At 46.5% G+C, this 27,491-nt stretch overlaps 6 protein-coding genes across 6 annotated transcripts; 2 read left to right on the forward strand and 4 right to left on the reverse strand.

Moving 5' to 3' along the window:
• Positions 1 to 15: 15 nt before the first annotated feature.
• On the reverse strand, positions 16 to 2,079 carry LOC124651359. The gene is made up of 3 exons (XM_047190457.1): positions 1,753 to 2,079; positions 363 to 726; positions 16 to 273 (listed from the first exon to the last, which is right to left on the reverse strand). The coding sequence occupies exons 1-3, from the start codon at positions 2,077 to 2,079 to the stop codon at positions 92 to 94; spliced, it is 873 nt and encodes a 290-aa protein (XP_047046413.1). The 3' UTR covers positions 16 to 91.
• Positions 2,080 to 4,691: 2,612 nt separating this feature from the next.
• LOC124655249 lies at positions 4,692 to 8,380 on the reverse strand. Its single transcript, XM_047194174.1, has 2 exons — positions 7,214 to 8,380; positions 4,692 to 4,979 (listed from the first exon to the last, which is right to left on the reverse strand). The coding sequence occupies exon 1, from the start codon at positions 8,378 to 8,380 to the stop codon at positions 7,268 to 7,270; it is 1,113 nt and encodes a 370-aa protein (XP_047050130.1). The 3' UTR covers positions 4,692 to 4,979; positions 7,214 to 7,267.
• A 665-nt stretch (positions 8,381 to 9,045) lies between these two features.
• On the reverse strand, positions 9,046 to 11,837 carry LOC124653467 (vacuolar protein sorting-associated protein 22 homolog 1). The gene is made up of 7 exons (XM_047192529.1): positions 11,729 to 11,837; positions 11,526 to 11,636; positions 10,382 to 10,517; positions 10,130 to 10,284; positions 9,849 to 9,956; positions 9,525 to 9,614; positions 9,046 to 9,277 (listed from the first exon to the last, which is right to left on the reverse strand). Exons 1-7 carry the CDS (start codon positions 11,777 to 11,779, stop codon positions 9,167 to 9,169), a joined length of 762 nt encoding a protein of 253 aa, XP_047048485.1. The 5' UTR covers positions 11,780 to 11,837; the 3' UTR covers positions 9,046 to 9,166.
• Positions 11,838 to 18,678: 6,841 nt separating this feature from the next.
• Positions 18,679 to 19,948, forward strand: LOC124651215 (2-keto-3-deoxy-L-rhamnonate aldolase-like). Its single transcript, XM_047190340.1, has one exon. It carries the CDS (start codon positions 18,735 to 18,737, stop codon positions 19,743 to 19,745), a length of 1,011 nt encoding a protein of 336 aa, XP_047046296.1. The 5' UTR covers positions 18,679 to 18,734; the 3' UTR covers positions 19,746 to 19,948.
• A 253-nt stretch (positions 19,949 to 20,201) lies between these two features.
• On the forward strand, positions 20,202 to 23,683 carry LOC124651218 (rhodanese-like domain-containing protein 14, chloroplastic). Its single transcript, XM_047190342.1, has 6 exons — positions 20,202 to 20,507; positions 20,605 to 20,651; positions 20,948 to 21,040; positions 21,426 to 21,564; positions 21,653 to 21,755; positions 23,324 to 23,683. Exons 1-6 carry the CDS (start codon positions 20,318 to 20,320, stop codon positions 23,442 to 23,444), a joined length of 693 nt encoding a protein of 230 aa, XP_047046298.1. The 5' UTR covers positions 20,202 to 20,317; the 3' UTR covers positions 23,445 to 23,683.
• LOC124651216 (ras-related protein Rab11A-like) lies at positions 23,590 to 27,265 on the reverse strand. The gene is made up of 2 exons (XM_047190341.1): positions 27,009 to 27,265; positions 23,590 to 24,329 (listed from the first exon to the last, which is right to left on the reverse strand). The coding sequence occupies exons 1-2, from the start codon at positions 27,263 to 27,265 to the stop codon at positions 23,837 to 23,839; spliced, it is 750 nt and encodes a 249-aa protein (XP_047046297.1). The 3' UTR covers positions 23,590 to 23,836.
• Positions 27,266 to 27,491: the final 226 nt, after the last annotated feature.

Genomic DNA, 27,491 nt, shown 5'->3' on the forward strand with positions numbered 1-27,491 from the left:
TTCCCATCATGAATCTAAGAAATCTGCAAAATTACATATCATCAACGGAGTAACCAATATAAATGTTGATCTTACAGATTAATCACAGAATCTATTGTTTTCTTGTAGGGAATGGACTCAAAAATCTCATCTTAAAACAATAGTCCAGTGCAATAGCAGAAGGCAGAAATATGAAAATGCTCCCAACCACACTAACTGCACCATCAAGAGCTAGTGACAATAAGGCATCAGTGCTCAGCTCGAAGGGCCTCCCTGATTCCAGCAAAGCAAGACCTGCAAAAAATTCAGTTTCAGTAAAGAAAATAACCGTTGTAAGAAATGTTTGCTGAGAATTTTATACAAATGGCATCATCTATTTTTACCTCTAACAACAGCAAATGCAGCAGCAGCTCCCGTTTTAAGTTGGATATTATCCAGATCCCTCCTAACTGCATACCGGAATGTGACTCCAAACAACGCACAACTTATGAGAACAACCGATGATCGAATAAACAGCTGGGGTAAACTCTGGACTTCATAGGAAGATATGGGCAAACTAGCCAGAACACCGATTATAGAGGAAATTGCTGCAGCTTTTACAGACTCAAGTCTCTCGCTATTTTTGTCGATATCTTCTCCACTTGAAGTATCCCAAAAGCCTCGATCCTCAAGACTAGAAGTCAAAGAAAGTTGTGCCTCATTAATCATTTCTCTTGCCTGCTGCAATTCCCGCTGGGACTCTACAATCTTGTTCATGTAATCAAGCATTATAAACATATTACGAAGAAATGCACAGGGAGCACCAACCTATATAAAAAAGGCATGTCTTTCCTATGTCTATTGAAGGAAAGGTATTTTGATGATTGCAGAATTAAGCTATCATATAAAGTTGATATCACAACTAACAATCACTCTGCCTTCATCACCATGGGACCACATGAACATGGCACATGGCACCACGACTTTATGATTGCTCAGAAGAAATGGAAACATCTCATTTATCTCAGTTTACCAAACAAATCAGCATATTTGCAATGAGCTGTGCTTCCACAATGCCACTCAAGCTGGATATACATAACAGAGGATGATGAATCGAGCAGGGTTACTGACATCTACGTGCTTGACAGGGTGTCTTGAAGACTTGAACCATGTAGAGGTGGAAAAGTCTACTGGTATAGAAATAGAAGGAAATATGATGCCCATCAGGCTTCTTAAACTCTCTAGAGTTAATGAATCCCACAAATAGCAGTTCTCTTGTCTGTGAAGCTTAAGCAGTAAACCTCAAATTTTCTGCTGCTAGTCTATCTAGCACAGTACCGCCATCTGCATTGCTGCACGTAATACCTTTATAATCACACCTATTGCGTGCTCCTACTGTTTGGCTAATTAGAGCGCATAATTCATCGTTGCTCGCGCTCGTCGGCGCCACAATAGTTCAAACACAAGATCGGCAACCACTATAAACATCGTAGTCGTAGGGACAGGGTAGACACACACAGTACTACCATATGGTCCATATCAACAGTGGTCTAGAATGGCGCCAGAAATAAGCAGCGGCGCACTGGTGGTGCGGGTTCGTGCTACGTATTGCCCACTGTGCGGCTTGCGTATGGGGGCTGGGCGCACGCACAGTACAGGCGCCATGAGTGACCTACGCAACGCGGGTGCATCACTGGCAGTGGTACAGCCGAGCGAGCAAAACGCCGAACAGGTTACGTGCAGTACCAACTACCACCTGCAGTATGAACAACCAAGCCGCGGTTTTTGATGTACCTCGTCCCGGCGCTTCTGGAGGAGGCGGAGCTCGTCGCTGGCGAGGCGGGCTTCGGCCTCCTGGCGCTCGATGTCCGCGAGCGCGGCGCGGGCGAGCTCCACGCGGCGCTCGGCGGCCTCGACGCCGTCCAGCAGCGCCCGGTTCTCCTCGCGCCGCAGCAGCTCGTCCACCTTCTCCCCCACCGCCGAGCTCAGCCACTCCGCGCCCTCACCGGGGGCGCATCTCCCGCGGACGCCTCGGTAGCCGACGCGACGGCGGCGTCGCGGGGCGGCGAGGGGAGGACTGGCGGGAAGGAGAGGGCGGAGGAGGAGCGCAGCTTGCTGCATTGTGCTGCCGTGTGTGTTGCGCGGCGGCCGCGGGCTCTGTGGTCTGGATTGGAACAGGACGGCGAAGCAGCAACACTAGCGAGTGGAGTTTCGCCAACTGCCCGTGGGACCCACATAAGATTAGTTGGAAAAAATGAATTGGGAATATGGTTTCAATTTACTTACTGTTTGGAAATACAGCGGTTTCAAAAGGGAAATACAACAATCTACGACGATAGTCGATGCTATGTTCAGGATTGCTTGGAATGCAGCAGTTTCGCAGGAAACAGTTCAATTCCATCAAGATCAACAACAACAACAACAACAACAACAACCAAGCCTTTCAATCCCAAACAAGTTGGGGTAGGCTAGAGTTGAAACCCATAAGATCTCGAAACCAAGTCATGGTTCCGGAACGTGGATAGCTAACTTCCACGCACCCCTATTCATGGCGTCTATAATTTCACAGTAGACATACAACATGGCTATATGCAATTGTTACAGGAATTGGCAGGTATTTTGTTTCTCTTCATACTCTGCTGTTCCTCTGTGCCGCCAGATACGCGCAACAGGAACGGAAAAGCAACAAAAGACCGGAAATGAGACGGTGGCCAGATTTCTCAGCAGTCCGCAAGACCTTCAACAGCAGTATACTTGGTTGGCATTCAGCAGCGGCACAGCTGGTTAGGATCAACGACCTGGAAGTCAGTGAAGCAAACAGAGTTAGCTTGGAGTGGTAGAGTATATGGTTCATAACACATTCAGTGGATGGGCACACAAAATTGCTAGCTTGTGTATTTCATCAGCAGGCTTGAAGATTATGGCATGCATTTACTGATTACACAAATGCAAAGAGATGTGCTTGTTGAAAAGCAACTATCAATCCAAGTACTCGGACTTTATAAAAAGTCCAATTCAAGTAGCTAGAACAAGTGCTTCATCATTCTGAACCTAAATTTTATGGCTTCATGTAATAAGCTGAATATAGCTAGTAGAACAAGTACTCAGACTTCAGCAAGTGCTTGTTTGTCCTAGCAAAATGAAATGCAGGGCAATTTTGCACAAACACAAGTTTCAGTAACATATCTGTGCTGCACGATGTAAGGAAATTTTAACTTGCTTGAGTCCCTCTTATCTCATCAATGAGAGCATGGACTTGAATGGGGGTAATTGATCATGTACTTTGGACTTGTTCAAATCCCTCTTTATCAATGAGACTTCTAGTCCAGACTGTTCTGTGAAGTTTAGTCTCTGAGTTCACTTATGTTTCCGTCACGAATATAATTCTTGGTTTTAGGAGTAAAAAAACAAATATAGCCAGCAGGTACTTATGCCGTTTAATGTGCAATTATGATTGACCTTATTATCGTTGTAACAAAACTAACTGGGACAACCCTAGAGGATAATAAAAAATAACAAACTGACAAAAGTAAGAAAGTAACTAGTCCAGTCTGAAAACAAGCAATCAAAAACAAGCAATCAAGGACTGCTATAACGTGTGGCAAGGAAAATAAGCGACTCAATCGGAAACTGGCACGTGGCCGTTTGTGAGTGCTGCGCAAAATCCAGACGTTCGCTGCGAGATCTGGACGATTGAGATCATGTCACGCTGCCACGTTCGGGCAATATAATTTCCGATCAATGATGGGCTTATAGATGATACCGAGACAGAGTATTGCAGCAGTATTCATATGGTTAAACTCAGTTTTGCTTACAACTACGCAATATTCAACATTCTGCATAATTCTACAGGAGATGGCATATTCATATTATCATATATAATGAGACTATATCCATAAACTACTAGAAAAACGCTTCTGAACTCCTGGGTATAACTGGAATTTGATTTTCTTTTAAAAGGGCACGCCCAGTTCCTTGATATATTATACGATATGTGACCTTACTCACTATTGCAGATGTCTCCAAGCAATAAGGCAACAGGGAGGCAAATTAAGCTCAATGCAATTACATCAAGGTCTTCAGCGACAGCAAGCTCAAGAATAAAATTTACCTTTCTTTCATGTCAGCGTCAGAAGCTCTTCAGTGTTCTGGGTAACCTTCGTCAGGCTTGCATCAAGCTGGGGAAGACCCAAACCGGAGGTCTGAGAGGCGAATTGCTGTTCAGGGGCGGCGCGCCCGCATATTCGGCATAGCAGACATCACAAGTTCCATCAACCAACGAATACTCGTACCATTCGCCCAAGCGTCGCCCAGCTGCATATATGCAATCACCTCGGACCTCAAGGAAATCTGGACCGACGCAAGCCGCAAATCCATTGAAGCCGAGAAACAGCGTTCGTCCACCCAAGCTTGCTATCGTCGCCCACTTTCCCTCCATGGAGACCCACCGGAAAACTCGGTACATGACGGTTTCTGTGTGTTCCTCGCTGATAAGCAACACCTCGCCCTCGCACTCCCCGAGCATGAACCGCTCTCCTGCAGGCATGTTCTCCTCATCATCATACTCTCCTCCGAGAAACGACAGCTCCAGCGAAGTTTCTGATAGCTCTACTATGAATTGGGAATATGGTTTCAATTTACTTACTGTTTGGAAATACAGCGGTTTCAAAAGGGAAATACAGCAATTTACTACATCTAAATCGATACTATGTTCAGGATTGCTTCGAATGCAGCAGTTTCGCAGGAAACAGTTCAATTCCATCAAGATCAGAAGGAAAAAACATATCGCGTCTATAATTTCACAGTAGACATACAACATGGACATGCAATTGTTACAGGAATTGGCAAGGTATTTGCTTCTGCTGTTCCTCTGTGGCGCCAGATATGCGCAACAGGAAAGGAAAAGCAAGAAAAGACCGGCCATGAGACGGTGGCCAGATTTATCAGCATTCTGCAAGACCTTCAACAGCAGTATACTTGGTTGGCATTCAGCAGCGGCACAGCTGGTTAGGATCAACGACCTGGAAGTCAGTGAAGCAAACAGAGTTTAGCTTGGAGTGGTAGAGTATATGGTGCATAACACATTCAGTGGATGGCCACACAAAATTGCTAGCTTGAGTATTTCATCAATGGGCTTGAAGATTATGGCATGCGTTTACTGATTACACAAATACAAAGAGATGTGCTTGTTGAAAAGCAACTAAATCCAAGTACTCGGACTTCAAAAGAAAATCCAAGTAAGCTAGAACAAGTGCTTGAACATTCTGAACCTAAACTTTATGGCTTCATGTAATAAGCTGAATATAGCTAGAACAAGTACTCGGACTTCAACAAGTGCTTGTTTGTCCTAGCAAAATGAAATGCAGAGCAATTTTGCACAAACACAAGTTTCAGTTACCTATCTGCAGTTGTAAGGAAATTTAAACTTGCTTGAATCCCTCTTATCTCATCAATGAGAGCATGAGCCTTGAATGGAAATAGTTGAGCATGTACTTTGGACTTGTTCAAATTCCTCTTATCAATAAGGGGCTTCTAGTCGAGACTGATTTGTTAAGTTTAGTCTCTGAGTTCACTTATGTTTCTGTCACGAATATAACTTCTGGTTTTAGGAGTACAAAATAAATATAGACAGCGGGTACTTATGCCGTTTAACGTGCAATTATGACAGACCTTATTATCGATTTATCGTTGTAGCAAAACTAACTGGACAACCCTAGAGGATTTACAGGATTATAAAAAATAACAAACGGACAAAGTAAGAAAGTCACTAGTCCAATCTGAAAACAAGAAATCAAGGACCGCAGTGGGGCCCCTCAAATGTCAATGTCCACTACCAAAGGCAGCACAAAAGGTCTGCTCTGTCAACAACTTTTCTTGATGAATATGACCAGGTCCCTGAATATGCCCTAGGGGATGATCAGGAACAACATTCAAGTATCCCCATTCCCCAATGGAGAGGATGATGATTCAGACTTTCTTCAAGATGATGTTGATGTGACTGATGATGATGAAGATCCAACTACTGCTGAACAAGATGGTGAAGACAACACAAATACTACCATGGATGAGTTCGATGATGGCTATTGAGATTTGAGGGTGGCCAGCCTTGCTTATAATTCCATTGTGTTTGGAACCTATTTTATCTTGTAACTTGTGAACCTAATTTAGTTTGTGTTCTGGTTGTGAACAACTAGACCTATTTATGTTTTGGACCTGGTTATGTAATATTAATGCACTCATGTTTGTCATCTTATTTTGCACTTGTACTCCCATTTACTCTCTGTTTTTTACCAATATTGATCTATTAAAGTATTAAGTCAAGTTTTAACACACCAATTTGTTCATCTTTATGAAGATTTCTATTGTGCAAGGAAGAAATGAGAAAAAATATGGAAGGAGTGGATGCTATGTGAGCTCAACAAACAGGAAATTCAAGGTATTTACCTATTTATGTCTACTCATGGCTGCCATATTATTCATCGCCATATTTGTGTAAAAATTAGTTAAGGTGTCGCCCGCTTCGCACTTTAAGCACCTAGGCGGCTAGATGCCCCCCCCCCCCCCCGTGCCTTAAACCGTATGGACGCCTTGAAAGCCATTGATTATCATTTTAACAAAACTAACTGGACAGCCGTAGAAGATTTACAGGATTATAAAAAATAACAAACGGACAAAGTAAGAAAGTCACTAGTCCAATCTGAAAACAAGCAATCAAGGACCGCCATAACGTGCGGCGAGAAAACGCACGACACAATCGGAAACTGGCACGTGGCCGTTTGTCAGTGCTGCGTAAAATCCAGCCGTTCGCTGCGAGATCTGGACGATTGAGATCATGTCGAGCTATATGGCAAGAATTGCCACGTTCGGGTAATATAATTTTCGATCAACGATGGGCCTTATAGATGATACCGAGACAGAGTATTGCAGCAGTATTCATATATTCATATGGTTAAACTCAGTTTTGCTTACAACTACGCAATATTCAACATTCTGCATAATTCTACAAGAGATGGCATATTCATATTATCATATATAATGAGACAATATCCATAAACTACTAGAAAATTGCTTCTGAACTCCTCGGTACAACTGGAATCTGATTTTTTCTTAAAAGGGCATGCAACAGTTCCTTGATATATTACTCCATATGATATGTGACCTTACTATGTCTCCAAGCAATAAGGCAACAAAGAGGCAAAATAAGCTTGGTGCAATTGCATCAAGTTCCGACAGTAAGCTCAAGAATAAAATTTACCTTTCTTTCATGTCAGCATCATCAGAAGCTCTTGAGTGTTCCGGGTAACCTTCGTCAGGCTTGCATCAAGCTGGGGAAGACCCAAACCGGGGGTCTGAGAAGTGAATTGCTGTTCAGGGGCGGCGCGCCCGCATATTCGGCATAGCAGACATCACAAGTTCCATCAACCAACGAATACTCGTACCATTCGCCCAAGCGTCGGCCAGCTGCATATATGCAATCACCTCGGACCTCAGGGAAATCTGGACCGACGCAAGCCGCAAATCCATTGAAACCGAGAAACAGTGTTCGTCCACCCAAGCTTGCTATCGTCGCCCACTTCCCTTCCACGGAGACCCACCGGAAAACGCGGTACACAACCGTCTCCGCGTGCTCCTCGCTGATAAGCAACACCTCGCCCTCGCACTCCCCGAGCATGAACCGCTCTCCCGCCGGCATGTTCTCCTCGTCATACTCTCCTCCGAGAAACGACAGCTCCAGCGAAGTTTCTGATAGCTCTAGGGTGGCAAGACGGAGGCGAACCAGCGCGTAGAGGGTGCCCGTAACGAAGATCAAATCGTCGAGCACGTGGGGCGCATCGGCGGTGGCCACACGCCAGAGCACGTCCCCAGGGTGGCAATGCTGGACGATCCGCCTGCCGGGCAGGAAGAGCACGGCGAGGAGGCCGTCGGAGAGGATGACGCGGGAGAAGGGGGCAGGGACCTTGGGGAGGCGCTGCTGCTCGCCGGTGAAGAGGTGGAGGAGGAGGAGCCTCGGCGGGTACTGGGCGGCGGCGGTGGTGGCGGTGACGAGGAAGCCGTGCGCGTAGAGGAGGGTGTGGCGGGAGGGCGGCAGGTGATGGCCCCAGGGGAGGCGGAAGCGGTGGAGGCGGCGGACGCCGGGGTGGAAGAGCGCCTCGGCGAAGGAGGGGTAGAGGGAGACCAGGAGGAGAGGGGCCTGGGAGGCGAGGAGCGGCCGGGACGCCGGGAGGAGGGCGCGGTAGGTGCGGCAGGATGCGCGGAGGGAGAAGAAGTCCTCCAGCGAGGTGAGGCGACGGGCTATGTCCGGGAGGAGGTCCGGCGGAGGTGACGGTGTGTCGGCGGAGGCCGCGGGGGAGGAAGACGAAGAGGAGGCGCCGGCGGCGACCGCCGGTGGTTCGTGGTGACGCCGACGCTTCTCCGTCGCCATTTCTCCTGTCTTTTTTCAGCTTTTTTTTGTTCTTTCCCGTGTCTAATTGACCAGTAGTAGAAAATAGCGAAGACTCTCCCACACCGTCCAGTTATCATGGGCTGTGAGCCCGCAGCCCATGGCCCATGTAACTACTTTTAATACTCCTATTTGGTAGTGATCACTGCCACTCGATTCTCAAATAGTAGAAAAAATAATGTATACAAGAAACATGGATACACACCAGTTACAAACTCAGCTAAATTCCGTACACTATAAATTCAACTAAACTTCCTTCTGTTTACACAAAAAAAAGTACTGAACGCATTTCCAAAAAGAACAATAATTCACTTTTTTTTTGTTCAGAACCAACAGAGTCATGATTTATAAAGCAAGTATCACAATATACAGTTCCAGGTACTACAAGCATAATGTTATTCCTTACTACCTCCGTTTCAAGGAATAAGGCACACGCGTATTCCAAGACGAACTTTGACCATAAAAATTAAGCAACAAAATCTTAATTATATTATATGTATATAGTATCGTTGGATTCGTATTGAAAAGTACTTTTTAATGATACTAATTTCATATAAACAATATTTATCTATTTGAAGTAATTCTTGGTCAAACAAAAAGCTCGCAAAACGAGGGCGCCTTATTACTTGAAACGGAGGTAGTACTTCTTACACATGATGTACTCGTGCGAGTGGTAGAGCCAAAAATGTAATGCTCCAGTATCACTGGTGGGTTACAGTTCTCATGAACACAAGGGAAAAAATACAACAGCGAGATGGAACGAACAGGTTATGACTTCCCTTCTGAACCGCCGGTGGTGTCCGAACTGAGGGTGACACAAGGGAACCAATATCTACGCTTGCCGTCCCTATGCCCGTCGTCGATCATAGCAAGTCCCTCCTGGTTGTGGAACAAAGTTTCATGGGTTAGAAATCGCCGATGCCATACAAACAGCAAAGAGTTAGCATATTAGCTCCGCAAAATCACAGTATTGTTGTCATTCCAGTGAATATTTAAGTGTTCCAACATAACTTGCATCAACACACAGCGGATTGTCTTCTATTTTGGCACGAGAATTGTCCATGTAGATTGCTACCGTAAAGTTTCGAGGGCATCAATTGTGCGAGAATTCAGAGGCGGTATTTACCTTCAGCAAAGTTTCGAGGGCATCAATTGCGCGGCCGGTAGACCATGAGAACTCCTTCTCAACTTGTTCTACAGTGACATAGCCTCTAGCCTGCATGTGAATGATGTTATAGCTAGAGCCTAGAGCAATATGCTAATTATGGTATTGGTTACAGTTTAGACATTGAGAGAATGAAAGCTTCTATCAAACTATGTCTTGCTTGTCTGGCTCATTGCTGAAATAAGCTTGGGCAGAACTTTCATCATATGGGAATTTGTGACTTTGAAGTTTGAACATATGTCAACTGATATGCTTGTATTGTAAGATTGTGTCAAAAGCACAAACCTGAGCTAGCTCAAGTATCCCATTGTGATCTTTATTTAATTCCGTAGGAACTGATCGCACAAGTTTCTTCTTCCCAACAGAAAATACTTCAAAACCACTACCAAGGACCTGCAGGTTCACAAATAAGGATTAGAAGAACCACAAATTTATCCAAGTGTATCAAATAACACTGTACTGGGCTAAGATTGTCCAGTAGTTGAAGTGCAAACTGCAAAATGATATGAAGCATCAATTCTAAAATCCTAAACATTTGATTCTTCAATACAAGCTAACAAACTTACCTTCAGCTTACTTATAGCACGTAAACAGTCATCTGCCGATAATGATGCAAGATCAGTTTTTCTCTTCTGGCAGAGAAGTTTGCGAAGTTCCAGCAAGTCAATCAAACCACCATTAAGCGATCTGGTTGCTATGCATATGTCAACGATTTGAACACCTGCCAGAGTAGCCATGGCTGTTATGGAGAGCACACAACGTACAAAAGAAACTTGCAAGATCCAGAGAGCATCAAATGAAACTTAAAGTATACTAACCCAATTCATAGTAGAAATCACCAATCCCTAAGAGCTCTGCCCAGACTCCTTTATTAGATGCCAGTGGATCCACCCCAACCTTTGCACACATTTCATGAAACTGCTGTCTGAAGACCGAATTTTTACGTATGTCACTCTGCGCTAGCACAATGTATACATAGCATTAGCGGTGGTGACACTGAAATAAGCTCCCCCATTTGAAATTTATTGTTATCTGTTGTAGCACATGCAGATAATAATGCAAATACCACAACACTGGAATTAGAAGCCATGCAAAGAATGAGATCTAGAGAACTGGAGTATCAGCTATCACAAGAATATCAATCAATTGGCACCTAATTAATACCGGATGATACGAAATGAAGTACAGTGTCCAGACAGATGTTTTGGCAAACACTATTTTACTTGGTTTGATAAGGAGAGGTTAAATGATTGCTGATCAATTGCTCAAAAGTCAAAACCAGGGGTACTATATGTCACTAAAATGGTAGAGATCAACAAACGAGGCTGCTGGCATGACATCACATCAAAATTTAGAATAAACAATAATGCGATTATAATCCATAAAGGCAGCTTATAGCTTCCTAAAGCTGCAGCAAAAATCTCAGGATGCAAATTCGATAAGGCTGTGCCATGGTGAAAAAAAATTTAAAATGACTGTTTTTTTGTTGACATATTTCTCAGTGATAGAATAAAAAGGAAATCACATCAGAGTATATCTGAGTTATTCCACATGCACAGAAAAAATTCACAGCAGCAAATTATGGTCGCTGGGTCCTGCACTTAAAACCAAATTAGATGAACCATGCTCAGCTTTGGGTATATGCTGGGCCATGCACTTAAAAGCTAGTTAGGTTCCCCGTTTCAAAGTTTGATTGATAACTTCAATTTCGTATGCAAGCAGTAACTATACTATTTTCAGGTTTGCCAAAAATAGCCATTCCATTTGTGATTGCGAGAATCCAATAGGTAGCAAATACAAACAAGCACAACAGCTGATACAATCTAACCCCACGGTCGACGCCATTATTATCGTATCCACCACAGGTAGGTCGGAAAATTAGTCATTCAGTCTAAGTACCATCAGCAATCGGTTCCCCTCAGCGTCAGGCATGCAAACAAAATACAGGGAGCAGCGAATCACCTTATGCTTGCGAGCGAATTCCTCGAGCTGCGACCTGAAGGTGGCGAGCTGCTCCTGCATGACATCCGTCCTGACCTTGGCCACATTCTCCCCAACCAGCCGGAACTTGTCCTGGAAGTTCCCAAGCACAACCGCATCTCAGGATTCAATAGAACAGAAAACCACGCGCCGTCTAGGCTAGTCGGTAGAGGAAATTCACGTACGCGAGTGGCCGCCGCGTTCTGAAGGCCGGCGATCCCCGGCCGCCGCCTCATGATTGCTCTTCCTCTTCCGCCCGGTGGCCGGAGGCGGCGCGGACAGGGGAGGCGGGGTTGGATGTTGGGGTGGGGGTCCTGAGCGAGGGCCGGCGTGGTGTGGTGGGGTGGGCAGGGGCGTGCGGCGGAGCCGGCGAGGGCGAGAGAAGCGGTGGAGGGACGAGCGGTGGCGGTGGCGTGCCGGAGACGGGAGGCCGGCCGTCGGCGAGGGAGAGTCAACGAGGGATAATGGGCTGGGCCGGCGAGTGGTGGGGAACAGAGAGGAGGATATGGATGAGTTTAAGGCCTAGGCTTCTACCTAAAAAAACGTTTTGGCCCAGTGGCTTGCAGCATTGCAGGACATAAAAACATGATATGGGGATCAAATTTTGGAGGGCTCCTATTTGACGCATTAAGCGTCGGCGAGCGCCGGTACGCACGCAGCAATGCCTTGTGGGCTCCACATCTTCTTCCCCGATTCAGTCAGTCCCCCGCTGCCACCGCCGGCCAGGCCGCCCGCAGCCGCCACCCGCGGCAGGCACCGTTGACGCGTTGCCTTGCCGCCCCGCCTTCCGCCACCGCATCCCACCACCGGTCCGCCGTTGCCCCTGGCCTCCCTCTAACCCTCCCTCCCCCCAACTTCAGCCGGCTCCCTGCACCCCGCACCCAGACCCTAAGATCCTACAGCCGACGAGCTCCCCGCACATGCACCCCACCCACCCTAAGCCCTAAGTTCTCTTCCTCACCTCCGTCGGCGACGTCGCGGCGAGCCGCATCGTCCCCGGTGAGGTCCATCCCTCGCCTCTCCAGCGATGCCGCGGCTAGCCGCATCGTCCCCGTCGGCGACAAGGTCGATTCCGGCGTGTCTTCCTGCTCTCCGGCAGTTTCTTCCCTGCTGTCTCCGGCAACCATCCGCTCCTAACAGGCCAAGGCCCAACAACTCACCCACGCGGGCGTATCGAGGTAACAGATGCAGAAGGCGTCAAATAGGAATTGCCCAAATTTTGGAAGTTTGGTTGCTCACTTCATGTCCTCCTAGTGGCTAGCATGTGCAGTCAAAGCATTTCGGGGCAGTGGGAACGTTTGAGTTGATCATTTTCCCAGACTTAGACAATAGAGAGCAAAAATATGCCTCGTTTTTTTTGCACGTGCGGAGAAACGTGGGGGGCATAACTCATATGCCCACTTTGCGGTCAGGCCACAAACCGTCATCATGCACGGCCATTGCACGGTGATCACCGGCATTGTCATGCAAGCCATGGTCGTCCACTATGCGACCGCTCATTGATACGTCTCCAACGTATCTATAATTTCTTATGTTCCATGCTAGTTTTATGACAATACCTACATGTTTTGTTCACACTTTATGATGTTTTGATACATTTTCCGGCACTAGCCTATTAACAAGATGTCGAAGCGCCGGCTCTCGTTTTCTGCTGTTTTTGGTTTCAGAAATCCTACACAGGAAATATTCTCGGAATTGGACGAAACAAAAGCCCACGGTCTTATTTTCCACAGAGCCTTCCAGAACACCGAAGAGGAGAAGGAGAGGGGCCACGAGGCGGCCACCCCATAGGGCGGCGCGGCCCCACCTCTGGGCGCGCCTCTATGTGGGGTGGGCCCCTCGGGTGCCCCCTGCGCTGCCCCTTCGCCTACTTAATCCCTCCGTCGCGAAAACCCTAGTACCGAGAGCCACGATACGGAAAAAGTTCCAGAGACGCCGCCGCCGTCAATCCCATCTCGGGGATTCAGGAGATCGCCTCCGGCACCCTGCCGGAGAGGGGAATCATCACCGGAGGGCTCTACATCACCATGCCCGCCTCCGGAATGATGCGTGAGTAGTTCATCCTTGGACTATGGGTCCATAGCAGTAGCTAGATGGTTGTCTTCTCCTCTTGTGCTATCATGATTAGATCTTGTGAGCTGCCTATCATGATCAGGATCATCTATTTGTAATGCTACATGTTGTGTTTGGTGGGATCCGATGAATATTGAATACTATGTCAAGTTGATTATTGATCTATCATATATGTGCTATTTATGTTCTTGCATGCTCTCCGTTGCTAGTAGAGACTCTGGCCAAGTTGATACTTGTAACTCCAAGAGGGAGTATTTATGCTCGATAGTGGGTTCATGCCTCCATTGAAACTGGGACAGTGACAGAAAGTTCTAAGGTTGTGGATGTGCTGTTGCCACTAGGGATAAAACATCGACGCTTTGTCTAAGGATATTTGTGTTGATTACATTACGCACCATACTTAATGCAATTGTCTGTTGTTTGCAACTTAATACTGGAGGGGTGCGGATGCTAACCTGAAGGTGGACTTTTTAGGCATAGATGCATGCTGGATGGCGGTCTATGTTATTTGTCGTAATGCTCTGATTAAATCTCATAGTAGTCATCATGATATGTATATGAATCTCTATTCTGTCAATTGCCCACATGTAATTTGTTCACCCATCATGTTATTTATCTTATTGGAGAGACACCACTAGTGAACTGTGGACCCCGGTCCTTTCTTTTACATCTGAAATACAATCTACTGCAATCTCTGTTATCTGTTGTTCTTCGCAAACAAACATCATTCTCCACACCATACGTTTAATCTTTTGTTTTCAGCAAGCCGGTGAGATTGACAACCTCACTGTTAAGTTGGGGCAAAGTATTTTGATTGTGTTGTGCAGGTTCCACGTTGGCGCCGGAATCCCTGGTGTTGCGCCGCACTACACTCCTCCACCAACAACCTTCACGTGGCCTTCATCTCCTACTGGTTCGATAACCTTGGTTTCTTTCTGAGGGAAAACTTACTGATGTGCGCATCACACCTTCCTCTTGGGGCGGACGTGTGCATCACGCGCCATCACTCATCGCCATGACCGTGCATGGCAATGCCGGTCACGCATGATCTTTCCCTTAACGTGAACAGTACTAGGACACGATGATTGTGGGATACGTCCCTTCTCTTGAACAGGAGGACGAGATCTCCAGTGAACTAGTACAACGACCACAGATGTGCCATTCTAGGGGTGGTTGGGCATTTGGTGGTGCGGGAGGTCAGGTCGGGGGCGGAGCATAAAGCGCGGTTGGGATAGTGGGACACGGAGAAGCGTCGTGGCTCCTCGTACATGGTGTGCAAACGCCATGGCATGATGCTGACTATGTAGGTTTGGAGTCCTTATCAATGCCTCCTTTTGCAGATACATGAATCATGGTTGATGGGAGTAATCAGAATCCTTCTTTTGTTGATAACTGAATGATGCTTAAGTTATACTACTGCAATTAGTAGGTCAACTGAATTATGGTTGATGGGTGTAATTGGAACCCTGCTTTTGTGCGAGTGGAGTGTTTCCCCGGTGTGCAGTCTGGTTGAACTATGATGTTAAGTACGCTTTTAATGCTTAAGCAAGAATTGTTTCTGTTGTTTGTGTCATGATGTGATCAGTTTGTATTACGATGTTAGCTGAATTGTGTTATGTTTGCGTTATGCTGTGATGTGTTATGTTGCTACCATTTGATGGTAAGCTCACCAATGTTTGAATTGGGAATGGTGCTGACAACACACTTGTTTCTCTGCTGAGTTAAAACCGGAAACACCATTCATCCAATCAACATGGGCTCTGTATATCTCTCTATACAATATGGGAAACTAAATAAGTCAACAACTAGGATTTTGGGTTGTTTCCCCAAGGCCAAGCCTCAGGGATAGACGTCCGAGGACCCAAAATGTGATGTTGGCTACCAATCGCACCCATAGTGAATTTGATATTTCTATTGATGTTGTTGGACCTGTTGCGAGTGTGACAAATGCTTTGCAATTAAGTATGCCCTAATGTTAGTGACAGGTGGCAGTACTACGTGCCGTTGATGCGAAAAGGACCGTCGGAATCCGAAGACAAGCGCCTCCCCGGCGGGCGATTTTGACAAAAATAACCCATTTGTGAAAGAAAAGCACAGACTGACCCTCTGGCCAAACTATTTCACTCATCTAACCCGACGGGCGATTTTGACAAAAATAACCCATTTGCGAAATAAAAGCATAGACTGTGACCCTCTGGCCAAACTATTTCACTCATCTAACCCTTTTGGGTGGCGTCCCTCCCATCGGCGCCACACCTCACTATGTGGCGCCTGTTCGAGCGGCGCCATTCGCCATCCGACAAGGCGCGGTCGACGCTGATGTGTGCTCGACTCTGACGTGGCAGGATGTGTGGCGCCGCTCCCATCGGCGCCACACATTGAAAGTGTGGTGCCGATGGCAAGGGCGCCACACATCCACTTATGTGGCCGCGCGAGCCCGCCCCAGCCCGACCCAGCCATTCTCCTCTCTCTATTTCTTCTTCCCTCAAGAAAGGCGGCCGACTCTCTCTCCCCCCTCAAATCCCTACTTAAATCTCTTGGATTTCGTCAGATCTGCCCGTGGAGATCGTTCCCAACCCGTTCCTTGAGGTAATCTCCTCCGTTCCCCTTCTTTTCACCCATTGATTTTGTGTATTTGGTTGAATCTACATGTGAAACCCTAGATGTGGATTTGGTTTATGTGAGGGTGGATGTGGATTTGGTTGGATGTTATGGTTGTTAAAGTAGGAGAAATGGTAGTGTTCTAGGTTGTATGGGTAGATTATGTTGATTATGGTAACTAATGAAGACATGTATGTATGTGTTGTTCACATTATGCTAGGGGGGTGGAAAGAATTGTTCATGTTCATCATGTGGACAAGGATGCTTTCTTGAAGGGAAACCTAGAGCCGGAACCGGAAGAGGTTGACTTGGTGTTTGACCTTAGCCCTAAAGACATGTGAATGCACATGTAGGAGTCCATCTTTGCTTCATTTGGCTTGCTCCCACTTGCTCACAGTGACACACACTAGACGTGTGGACTACAATAACCCGCTCACTGTTCGGGAGTCCGAGTTCTCCATCGAAGCCACAAAGAGGACATGGGCTCCAAGGTTTTCTCCCTACTTGGACCAATCACAATGGCCGGAGTATCATGGAGTGCAAGTTTGGCCAGATCCGGAATGGAAGGTTGTGAAACGTGGAAGAAGAAAGACAAAGAGGTATCACGGAGATATGGATAGATGGGGTCATTCGGGAAACAAGTTATTCCAAGAGGCTCGCGAGCCAACTAATTGTGGATCATGCAATAGTAAGGGGCACAATAGAAGAAAATGTACAAACGGAAAGAAGTCAAAGGGCAATGATGCTAGCACAAGCCAACAAGCTTCAAATCAACCGCCAAGCCAACAACGTCCAAGCCAACAAACTCGAAGCCATGAAACTCCAAGCTAACAAGCTGCTTCACAACAAGGTCCAAGCCAACAAGCTCCAAGCCAACAAGCCCTAAGGCGACAAGCTCTTAGCCAACAAACTCCAAGCCAACAAACCCCAAGGCAACAAGCCCCAAGACATCAATCACAATGACGACAAGCTCCAAGGCAACCTAGGATTCATGTAGGGCTTAGTAGAGGTCTCCATGGTGGACGTCGGGGTGCTAGTATGCTAGGATACCTAGCAGGGCCTTATCCGTATGTGTCTCCAATATATTAATTACATTGTACTTTCTATTTTCCTATTCCGTGACTAACTTTGGTTTTTCAATTTTGTTTTCAGGTATGGCAACTCAACCCACCAAGGGGAAGGGGGCATGTGAGGGCAATGAGAAGGAGGAGTCCGTTTGGGAGGAGGCTGTGAGGACGGTGCGGAAGAGGGAGAAGGAAGAAGTTGCGAGGAAGGAGAAGGAGAAGCACGAGAAGAAGATGGCCGAGCGTGCCCGTATGCAAAGGGAGTATGAGGAATACCTATGGCGCGAGAAGAAGAGGAATGAGAAGCTCCAGGCCGAACGGGACCGTCTATGGAGGGAAAAATTCCAGAGGCATTGGCAACTTGCTCAAATAGCGAGGGAGAGGGCCAATAGGATGCACCTAGAGGAGGTGGCTAAGGAGGCTGAGCACATAAAGGAGGAAATAGCTCAAGCGGAAGCTTCAAAGACGGAGGAGCGCCACCATTTCTTCGACTCGGTGGTTCAATTGGCTCGTGACATAAGGGAGAAGGAAGAACTGGCTAAACAATCTAAGAAGAAGAAGGCGAAGGGGGAGGGAGCCTTTGCCACGCAGTGATGTCCGTTTGGCTATGTTCTTGTTGTCGAACCTTTATGTTGTTGAACCTTGATATTGTGTGAACCTTGATCTTCTTGAACCTTCATGTTGTCGAATCTTATTGTAATTCTAACCTTGATGTGTCGAACCTTATGTGTTATCTGAACAATTATGTTATTTTATACCTGTTGTGTGCAATGTTGTATTGAAAACTGTTGAATTAAGGTAGGAATTTTCATGGTTTAGCAGAATTCAACGTGTGGCGCCCTTGCCATGGACGCCACACTTCACGGTGGGCGCCACACATGTCAATTTATATGTCGAAAACATCCAGGGGCTCCGGACGCTTAGTCCTTAGCCGTTTTGGCGATCCTGTTTGTGTGGCGCCCTTGACGTCGTCGCCACACAAACATGGTCGCCAAAACGGCTAAGTCCCTGGAGAATTGTCTTACAGTATGTTTTAGGCAAACATTAATGCATGTGTGGCGCCGATGGGAGCGGCGCCACACATCCTGCCACGTTAGAGTCGAGCACACATCAGCATCGACCGCACCACGTCGGATGGGCGAGTGACGCCGTTCGCACGGACGCCACACAATGAGGTGTGGCGTCGATGGGAGAGGCGGCACACAAAAAGGTTAGATGGGTGAAATAGTTTCAGCCAAGCTTTTGCAAAAGGATTATTTTTGTCAAAATCGCCTCCCGGCGCGGTCCAGCGTATCAAAGTCAATCCGAGCCAGATCCACGCGGCACGTGAGAAGTGACACCACACTCTGTCAGTCGTACAGCCCCACTCCCCGGCCGCCGCCACCGGTCTCGTCCGTCGCAGATCCCATAACAATCAGCAAGCCGCCGCCGGCCCGCCACCGCTGAGGTCCACATGGCGACCTCAACCGCCGCCGCCACGTCCCTCTCCTACCACCCCCTGGCGCCGAAGCCCAAACCCAGAAGAACTCCACCCCGTCTCTCCCTCCTCCCCCGCAAGCCCTGCCGCGCCGCCAGCGCCATCTCCGCCTCCGCCGCGGCGGCCTCCGACTTCCTCGCCCCGGTCCCCTCCCTCAAGTCCCGCCTGGCCGCCGGAGACACCCTCTACGGCCTCTTCCTGCTCTCCTTCTCCCCCACCCTCGCCGAGATCGCGGGGCTCGCCGGCTACGACTACGTGGTCGTCGACATGGAGCACGGCCCGGGCGGCATCCCCGAGGCGCTCGCCTGCCTCCGCGCCCTCGACGCCGCCCGCACCCCCGCCGTGCTCCGCCTCCCGGAGGCCTGCCCCGTCTGGGCCAAGAAGGCGCTCGACCTGGGCCCCGCCGGCCTCATGCTCCCCGCCGTCGAGTCCCCCTCCGCCGCCGCCGAGGCCGTCTCCTACTGCCGCTACCCGCCCCGCGGCGTCCGCGGCGCCGCCTACCCCATCGTCCGCGCGTCCGCGTACGGCCTCGACGACTCCTACGTCTCCCGCTGCGAGGACGACACGCTCATCATCTGCCAGGTCGAGACCGCCGCCGGCGTCGCGGAGGTCGAGGCCATCGCCGCTGTTGAAGGAGTCGACGTCGTCCAGATGGGCCCGCTCGACCTGTCGGCGAGCATGGGGTACCTGTGGGACCCCGGGAAAAGGAAGGTGCGTGCGACCCTGAGGGAGGCCGAGAAGAAGGTGCTGGAGGCCAGGAAGAAGAAGGATACCAATGCGGCTTTCCTGGGTGGGTTTGCGATGCCCAACGACCCACCGGAGCAGCTCAAGCTGAGGGGGTACAATATGGTGGCCGGAGCGGTGGACATTGGGTTGTTCCGGAAGGCGGCATTGGAGAATGTCAAGCGGTTCAGGGAGGCGTCGATGGAGATCGGTGAAGAGGACGACGAGGAGGACGAGAAGGAAGATGGATACTGGAGTGAGTGAGCGAGCCACTGAGTTTAGCTCCGCGGGGAACTGGTGATGGCTTCTTTTGTTTCTGTTCTGAACTGAAACTTCAGGGGCTCCATTTCGTGTACTCTTGTTTAGTTGATTTGGTTTTCATGAAGCAAATCTGTTTGGGCACCTTTGTGTTCCCATTTGTAGGTGGTAACTGGTGAGCACCAATAAAGAGTTGGATTTTACTGAAATGCTGCTGCATCCTTTTCTTTCATTTTATTTTGCACATTCAGAAAGATAGAAATTTGTATGAGCCAAACACAAGAAATTACTCATGGTAAGAGAAAAGCAATGGTAAGTTTTACTAAAGGATTGTTGATGACTTGTCTTTGTGGGGTCAGCGCAAGCTATATAGCCAGAGTCCAGATTGTCTATCTCAGCACTTGCTCAACCTCAACCACTGGTTCAGATATGCTGGCACATCCCATCCAGAACCATTTAGGTCCTTTGGACACTTCCACATCCAAAAATATCTCCTTCCAGTAACAGGATGCAGCCTTAGCAGTTAGGGGCTGAGCTCTCTCCTGGTTCTCTCCCAAGTTTTTGTTCTTCTTTATCTCATGACCACGATGATTGCGGCTAGCTCCATAGTGAAAACCAACCTTCCTTGCTCGTCAAGGATATCCTCCTGCTCAGACTTCACATCTGGTCATTCTTGGCGCCCATTAGAGGCTGCAAAGCATTACCGGGCGCATGGCGTGCGCTCCCTGCGGATAACATGTGCTGCCACTAAGACTGCGAAATCCCCAGGTACTCGATGTGTTTGCTTCCTTTTATTTGATATGGACCTGTTAATTATTCTGTTGTGCATGATATTATCTTGCCATGTTCCCTTTTATTATTGCAGCTGAAGAAGAATGGAAGATCAAGCGACAACTCCTATTAGAGAAGCGGGTAATAACCATCATTCTGACTGTTAACTATTCTTCCGTTAAACATATATGTAGTTGGCTACAAAATTCTTAGCTTACTTTTTATGAAGGGGGTTGAAGTAACACATTTATTTATGAGTAGAAAAATTATAGATTTTGTGTGAAATAGGCCCTGTATTGGCATTTGTGGGGAATGATCTATCTATTCTTGTTGATTCATAAGTTAATTGGCTTAATTTACTGTTGACTCAAGGTGACCCTTCTATGCTTAGCAGCCGTCATTTACATCAGAGGTGTTTCTGTTGCTTGATTTTGCAGGTACGTAGTGTTGATGTGAAGGAAGCACTGCGCCTTCAAAAGGAAAATGGCTTTGTAATTCTTGATGTCAGACCAGAAGCAGAGTTTAAACAGGTATCTTGCAGTTGTTGACTTGCTGTTTCAGGTTCTTGGGCTTATAGCGAACACTTTAACATTACCACTATCTTTTGTACAATTCATGAGTCAGAAACACTAACTGGAGCAAATTTTGTATGTGTCCGTGATCATGCACTGAATCATCAATACGATTTTGAATGCAATTCTACAATAACCGAACATGAGAATACGTTGTAATATATATGAAAAAAACAATCAGCTTGGGAATACCTGAAAGGATAGCAGTGATATAATCCTTTCTGATGATGTCTAAGAAATTAGCAAACCTTGTTTTGATATACTGTGCGGTGCTTAATATAATGGAATGTTATATTTCAGTCTGGGTACTGGCACCATAGTTATGGATTTTATTTCTATGCAGGCTCACCCACCTGGTGCCGTTAATGTACAAATATACAGATTAATAAAGGAGTGGACAGCATGGGATATTGCAAGGCGGGCAGCATTTGCATTCTTTGGCATATTTGCCGGAACAGAAGAGAATCCCGAGTTCATAAAAAGTAGGGTAGCAAGTTATGCACTTCTGTTTGATGCTTCCTCACCATTTATATGTAATATCAATCACATGCAGAGGCCACCTTTGTGTAGGTGTTGAAGAAAAACTTGGTAAAGATGCAAAGATAATTGTAGCATGTTCAGCAGGAGGAACAATGAAGCCAACACTGAATCTACCTGATGGGAAGCAATCAAGGTATATTATGTTGCCCAAGCATTATTTACCGCTAAACTTGATTCCTTTCCACGGATTGTCAGTCTTTTCCTTATTGTCATGAAGGTTCTGTACTCCTTATACTGTTTATTAATGTGTTTTGGCTTAAATAAAATTTGATGCATCTATCCTGAAATGGATGTTTTCTTTTTTTACTGTGTGTTTGTTTCAGCTATTTTCTTACTGTCGACACTGTAGATCTGATACGTTCTAGTGTTACCGTGTGGTTGTCAACTGGTCATGATTGATTTTCAACATTCACATATTATCCTGTCAACAACCATAGATGATTCTTTGAGATACTAAGGTACATGATATTTACAACAATAACTGGTCCAATTACTCGAGCAATAAAATTAGCCAACATGAAAAAAATGCTATCTGTGGATGGGCTCTGGGCCCAGTGGTGGGAGCCCAGTGGCATCTTTGAGCTGATCCTAGTTCAAGTCCGAATTGGAATTCAGTGTCTCACATCTGCTGGTGTTCTGTATACTGTTTAGCTACAGTGTCCTATAGTGTTCTGTAGAAAATGTTATACATGGATGGATGTTAACAACATTGTCTCTACCTCTTTTTCTGCAAAATTCCAAAATCTTTTGAGTATGTATAATTTAGCATACATGTTCTATAATGCGCATCCCCATGGGTAACCACGTATGTAGGGGTATAATCGGACTTTTCACAGCATAAGCAATAAGGAAGCCAAAATAAAAAAAATTGCAAGGTTGCAGGGTATGATTGATTAATTAATCTTTCCAAATCTAATCCTGGTTCGTTGGAACCATGTAAGCCCATACCCAGAACTCCGATTAAGAAAAAGATGGGACCGTGCATGTGCTTACGTTGAGCATATGCAATCATCCGAAAGACCAGACACAGTTTCAGAGTTTCCAGTCCATACCATACTGCACATCCACATGAAGCAAAGTTGAAGAGGTTAGTATTTGTAGAGTGCTCTCAGTGCTAGTTTAGGCCTTCTTCCCTCATTTCTGGATTTCTGTTATTCCATGATGAGTTAGGCCATTGAGATTTAGATATTTCAGGTTAAACCATAGTTGAGAACCATCAGTGTTGATCTCTTGCTTCTGCAAAACTATGAACTTGAACTTTTTAATAATCCATGCAAAATCATGATGACACTTGGAGAATTGCCATGCAGCTTTCATTGAGCATAGCTTCCAATCCGTGCCATACTGCACATTAGTAGTTAATCTCAGCTAGTAGTTATGCTCTTCTTCGCCTTCTGGGTTGCTCTTGTTTCATGATGTGTTACAGAATTTTCAGGTAGGTAAATCAAAGTGGAAAACCAGCAGTGTTAATTCCATCTGCAAAGCTGTGAACTTAATAATTCATGCAAAATCATGGTGGCAGTTGGAGAATCGCCATGCAGCTTTCATTCATGTAGTTTGAATAGATGTCCTCGGATCATTTTCTTGTTCTGTAATTTCAACTTTAAGAAGAAACGTCTGAACTATCCACAAGAACTATCCATAGCAGCATACCCGATGACGAAGTTTAACAGAATTCAATGGTTTCTTTGGCTCTGGCAGGTCTCTCATAGCAGCATACCTGCTGGTCCTAGACGGTTACAAGAATGTGTTCCATCTGGAGGGAGGACTGTACCAATGGTTCAAGGAAGACCTGCCAGCTGAAGCAGAGGAAGAAAACTGAGCAGGGAAGGACCTCTCTGTTATTAGTTGCTACAACATTGTTGTTCATAGATGGAGTTGCAGTGAGTTGTAATGATGCTTTCCACGGATCAATTATGACTAGGTTTTTCCCCTTCTATTTCGCGATGAAAATGAAGTGCAAGGTGTAATATGTAGACCGAACTATACTGGTTTTGTAGGGAAAATGAGCTTCCCCAATTCAATGGCAGATCACACTGTCACGGACGAAGAATTCCACCATTTCTTCTCGCACGCGTGTATACATATGCACACCAATCCAAGGTGTGATGTCTGTAACTTCTTTGCATTGAACAACGATTAATCTTTACAATTAGCTGCAGTGTCTCGCAACACCATCAGGACGAACACAAGAAACCAACGGCTAGTCGTCGGTCACGAGCAGGCGCACTGCGAGGAGGGGCTCTTCTTCATGGCGCTGGTCTCCATGATAGGGTCGTTCAAATCCACCGTGGTTCCCTTCAGCGACAGCACCACGCCCTCACCACCTCCGTCGCCGCCGTGGCGCTCCCGCCGCGCCTCGTCGAGCTGGAGCGCACGGCGGGAGACGACGGCGAAGACCTCCTCGAGGAGCGCCATGAAGGCGCGCTCCACGTTGTCTCCCGTCAGCGCTGACGCCTCCGAGAAGAAGAGCCCCTGCTCCTCCGCCAGCTGCGCGGCCTCGTCGGTGGTCACCTCGCGCGGGCGGTGCGCCGGCGCCAGGTCGGCCTTGTTGCCGACGAGGGAGACCACGGTGGAGCCGTCGGCGTGGGCGCGGAGCTCCTCCACCCACCGGGGCACGTGGTCGAACGTCGACCGCCGCGTCACGTCGTACACCACCATGGCGCCCAGCGCGCCGCGGTAGTAGGCGCTCGTCACCGCCCGGTACCTGCTCCCCACACGCGCGCACGGTTATATCAGTCAAAAACTTCTTTATGTGGAGAAATTCAGTTGAACATTTCATGTTTCATCTTATCAATGTGCTCAGATTTGTCATGTCAAAGAAGTGCTCAAATTTATTTGTGAAAAAATAAATCCTCTGGTTGGAACATAGCATGAATGGTATGAATAGAGTACACTGTCGCACTCGGACCCTGAGATTTCGTGCATTCAGTTTTCGTCCTAATTAAACCTCTCAGGCCTGTAGTAGATATTTTATGAGAGTTAGTGGAGATAATCCTCACGGGGATTATGTAAGGGGTGTGTCTAACGCAGTCGATTGAGGCTTAACTTATATCTCAGTCGAATTTATCAACATGTTTCGATGCGGGTCTAAACAAAGTATAAACAGCAGCGAACACAAATTTTCAAGCAGAAATAAAATCTAACGATGAAGCACGTGACTGAGACATAAGATACATCTCAGCTAGCTGAAACTTAGTAATTCCGTTATGTAAAACTACTACCTTCACCCAATACCCTCAAATTCACCAGGTAGGGGTTGTGTATTCACTGTCGGACCGTCACCGCCATCAAAGGAGGGGCCGGTTTGGTTTGACCGGGCTAAATTGAGCTATTGGCCTAATTAGTTCTGAGAATTTAATGCTTTAATGAATATTATGGGTCAAAATGCCTCACCGACAAAAATATAACATTTGCAACATAAATTTAACCCTTCACAATAGACAACTAAAATTATTGCAGTTGTGTGCCGGTGTGTGCGTAACAAACATCACACACACACTTGTAGCGTGTTGAAATACATAGATAACACAAAAATATATTTTCATTGTTTAGTTATTTAGGTCAAACTTAGTAAGTTTAACTTTTGAATTTTTTATATATTTTGGAACTGAGTTAGAGTTGTTTCATAAGATTAAGCTTTGTTTTAGCCAAATTTGAAGTTATTGAACCAAAAGTTGACTTGGGGTCAAGGTCATGGTCTAAAGTAGTCTTTGACCATGCATATTACTCCTAAAAGTAACAAATTCTACAATAAAACACCAGTTTAAAAAAGTATAGTTAGAATAGTTAGGCAAGAATGGTACTCCCTCCGTTCTAAAAAAGGATGTCACAAATTTGTCAAAATATGAATAGGTACATCCAAATTTAGATAAATCTACGACATTCTTTTTGTGACAGAGGGAGTATTATATTTTTCATAGATAACAGTTTTATATATGTATTTATCTATTTTAACTTAAATATTCATGCAAAAAGTAACAATCAAGGCTGTGTAATAAAACATATGTTAAAAAACACCTATTTTAAAGCAGAAAATAACATTTAGCATGACGCTTCTATGAACATGGATACATTTTTTCTCATTCTCAAACTTGGCAAACACAAAATAGTTTTGGAAATTTATGAAAACTTCAAGCACTCGGAATTGGATGGAAAACTACCCTCGCAAGTTTCATAAATATAATATCACCATCTTTTACAGATGTGAAAAAAACATAGTTTTTGCGTAATTATTACCGTTCCCTCTATTTCGAAAAGGATATCGCACATTTATCTAAATTTGGATGTATTTATACACTAAATCAAACATGGTCATACATTGTTGGTTGAAAATAACAGTGGCAAGTTTCTACCAGGGTACAAACTTGTGTGAATGTTATCGAAAATTTTCAAACCTTACGTATATGACTTTAGCTAAATTTCGAAAAAATGAGAACAAATGTACCCCTGTTCTAAAAATACGCTATAAACTATATACATAGGAACATCTAAACACACGTCAATCATGTAAAACCTACTATTCATTTAGTCTAAAATTCTCTACGTACTAACAAACAGGTGTCATTCTGGACACAAATTGTGCACGTATGACCATTCCACTAGGCTAAAGATTTTGCGAGCCTCTTCCTAGAAAGGAGGAAAAGGCAGATTTTTCCTTTCCCGGGATCACTTTCAGAGGACGGCGTGCTCTAGTGGACCGCAGAATCGTCCTTAGCAGCAGCAGAATCGACATGTGGCTGTCACATTTGAATGCGGGCGTAGCTTTCGCCTTGCTCCATGAAAGTTGGCTACCACTCAGCAACCCTCATCTTATCACCTTCCTCTTGCGTGCTGATCCGATTAGGGATCATCGGCTTAAATACAATGGATGGTGAGGTGGACCGGCACCATGGATTGCCTGATCCCGAAGCAAGAGCTCCAAAATGTAATCGTACTTGGCGCTATGGTACCAATCCAATCATGTGGCGGAGAAACGCGGCTAGATACTACAGGATAGATGTACGCAACTAACTAAGCAAACTCTTTGTCCTTTGTGGCACAAGAAACTCCATGTTGCAATCAGTCTTCGAAACTGTCGACCTATTGTTTGCTTGTTTGCATCGGCTTAGTGCTGAAACCGAATGTGACACATATGATTCTGAAGTAATGTATGCACTAATTAAGTAGGCAAGCATTCATCTTCAGTCATGTGATCAATGGTCGTATCTTTGACGCGGCAAAGCTCAACCAGTTCTCTGAGAACCTCGATGAAACCGTAGAAGGAAAGCGAACGACTAATATGTCTGAATATAGCCAATCGCAAAGCAGTGCGCGCGCCGGCGTGGTCGACGGGCATGCCCGGCCGGAGATGGGAAGGGAGCTAATGAAGGTGAAGGCTGCGTACCTCTCCTGGCCGGCGGTGTCCCAGATTTGGGCCTTGACGCGCTTGCGGTGGAGGGTGAGGGTTCGTGTCTGGAACTCGACGCCGATGGTGGACTTGGAGTCGAGGAAGAACTCGTCCTTGGCGAACCGCCCCAGCAGCTGCGTCTTGCCCACCGCCGAGTCGCCCACCACCACCACCTTGAACACGTAGTCGATCTCCCCCTCCTTCTCGCCTTCCCACCCCGCCGCCGCCTCCTCCTCCTTCCCCCGGGACACCATAGCTTGGGCCGAAGCCTTGATCGCTCTGCTCCTGGAGAGCTCCTGTCTGCCTTGATCACCTCAGCTCGATCGACCGCCCTTCTTCTTGTCTGTGTTTTCTTGATGAAGTTTTCGCCTCCAAATCTTAGGTAGCTAGGAGCTAGGATGTGGTGTGGCATGCAAGAGCGGGGCAGGGCATACAAGGCATGGCTCTATGGCGGCAACTTGGCGTGTCACCGATGCTTTT

This window comes from Lolium rigidum, chromosome 5, assembly GCF_022539505.1.
Source record: "Lolium rigidum isolate FL_2022 chromosome 5, APGP_CSIRO_Lrig_0.1, whole genome shotgun sequence".
Taxonomy (NCBI): domain Eukaryota; kingdom Viridiplantae; phylum Streptophyta; class Magnoliopsida; order Poales; family Poaceae; genus Lolium; species Lolium rigidum.

Bases quoted from the DNA above. Each gene is read 5' to 3' on its own strand.
- LOC124651359 (XM_047190457.1), bottom strand. From the start codon at position 2,079: ATGCAGCAAGCTGCGCTCCTCCTCCGCCCTCTCCTTCCCGCCAGTCCT. The intron at 727-1,752 runs GTACATCAAAAA...TACATGAACAAG, and splicing joins TCCAGAAGCGCCGGGACGAG to ATTGTAGAGTCCCAGCGGGA. The intron at 274-362 runs GTAAAAATAGAT...AATTTTTTGCAG, and splicing joins TGCATTTGCTGTTGTTAGAG to GTCTTGCTTTGCTGGAATCA.
- LOC124655249 (XM_047194174.1), bottom strand. From the start codon at position 8,380: ATGGCGACGGAGAAGCGTCGGCGTCACCACGAACCACCGGCGGTCGCC.
- LOC124653467 (XM_047192529.1), bottom strand. From the start codon at position 11,779: ATGAGGCGGCGGCCGGGGATCGCCGGCCTTCAGAACGCGGCGGCCACT. The intron at 11,637-11,728 runs GTACGTGAATTT...GGGAACTTCCAG, and splicing joins AGAACGCGGCGGCCACTCGC to GACAAGTTCCGGCTGGTTGG. The intron at 10,285-10,381 runs GTTAGTATACTT...CTACTCTGGCAG, and splicing joins TGATTTCTACTATGAATTGG to GTGTTCAAATCGTTGACATA.
- LOC124651215 (XM_047190340.1), top strand. From the start codon at position 18,735: ATGGCGACCTCAACCGCCGCCGCCACGTCCCTCTCCTACCACCCCCTG.
- LOC124651218 (XM_047190342.1), top strand. From the start codon at position 20,318: ATGACCACGATGATTGCGGCTAGCTCCATAGTGAAAACCAACCTTCCT. The intron at 20,652-20,947 runs GTAATAACCATC...TTGATTTTGCAG, and splicing joins AACTCCTATTAGAGAAGCGG to GTACGTAGTGTTGATGTGAA. The intron at 21,565-21,652 runs GTAGGGTAGCAA...ACCTTTGTGTAG, and splicing joins GAATCCCGAGTTCATAAAAA to GTGTTGAAGAAAAACTTGGT.
- LOC124651216 (XM_047190341.1), bottom strand. From the start codon at position 27,265: ATGGTGTCCCGGGGGAAGGAGGAGGAGGCGGCGGCGGGGTGGGAAGGC. The intron at 24,330-27,008 runs GTACGCAGCCTT...TGTGGGGAGCAG, and splicing joins GACACCGCCGGCCAGGAGAG to GTACCGGGCGGTGACGAGCG.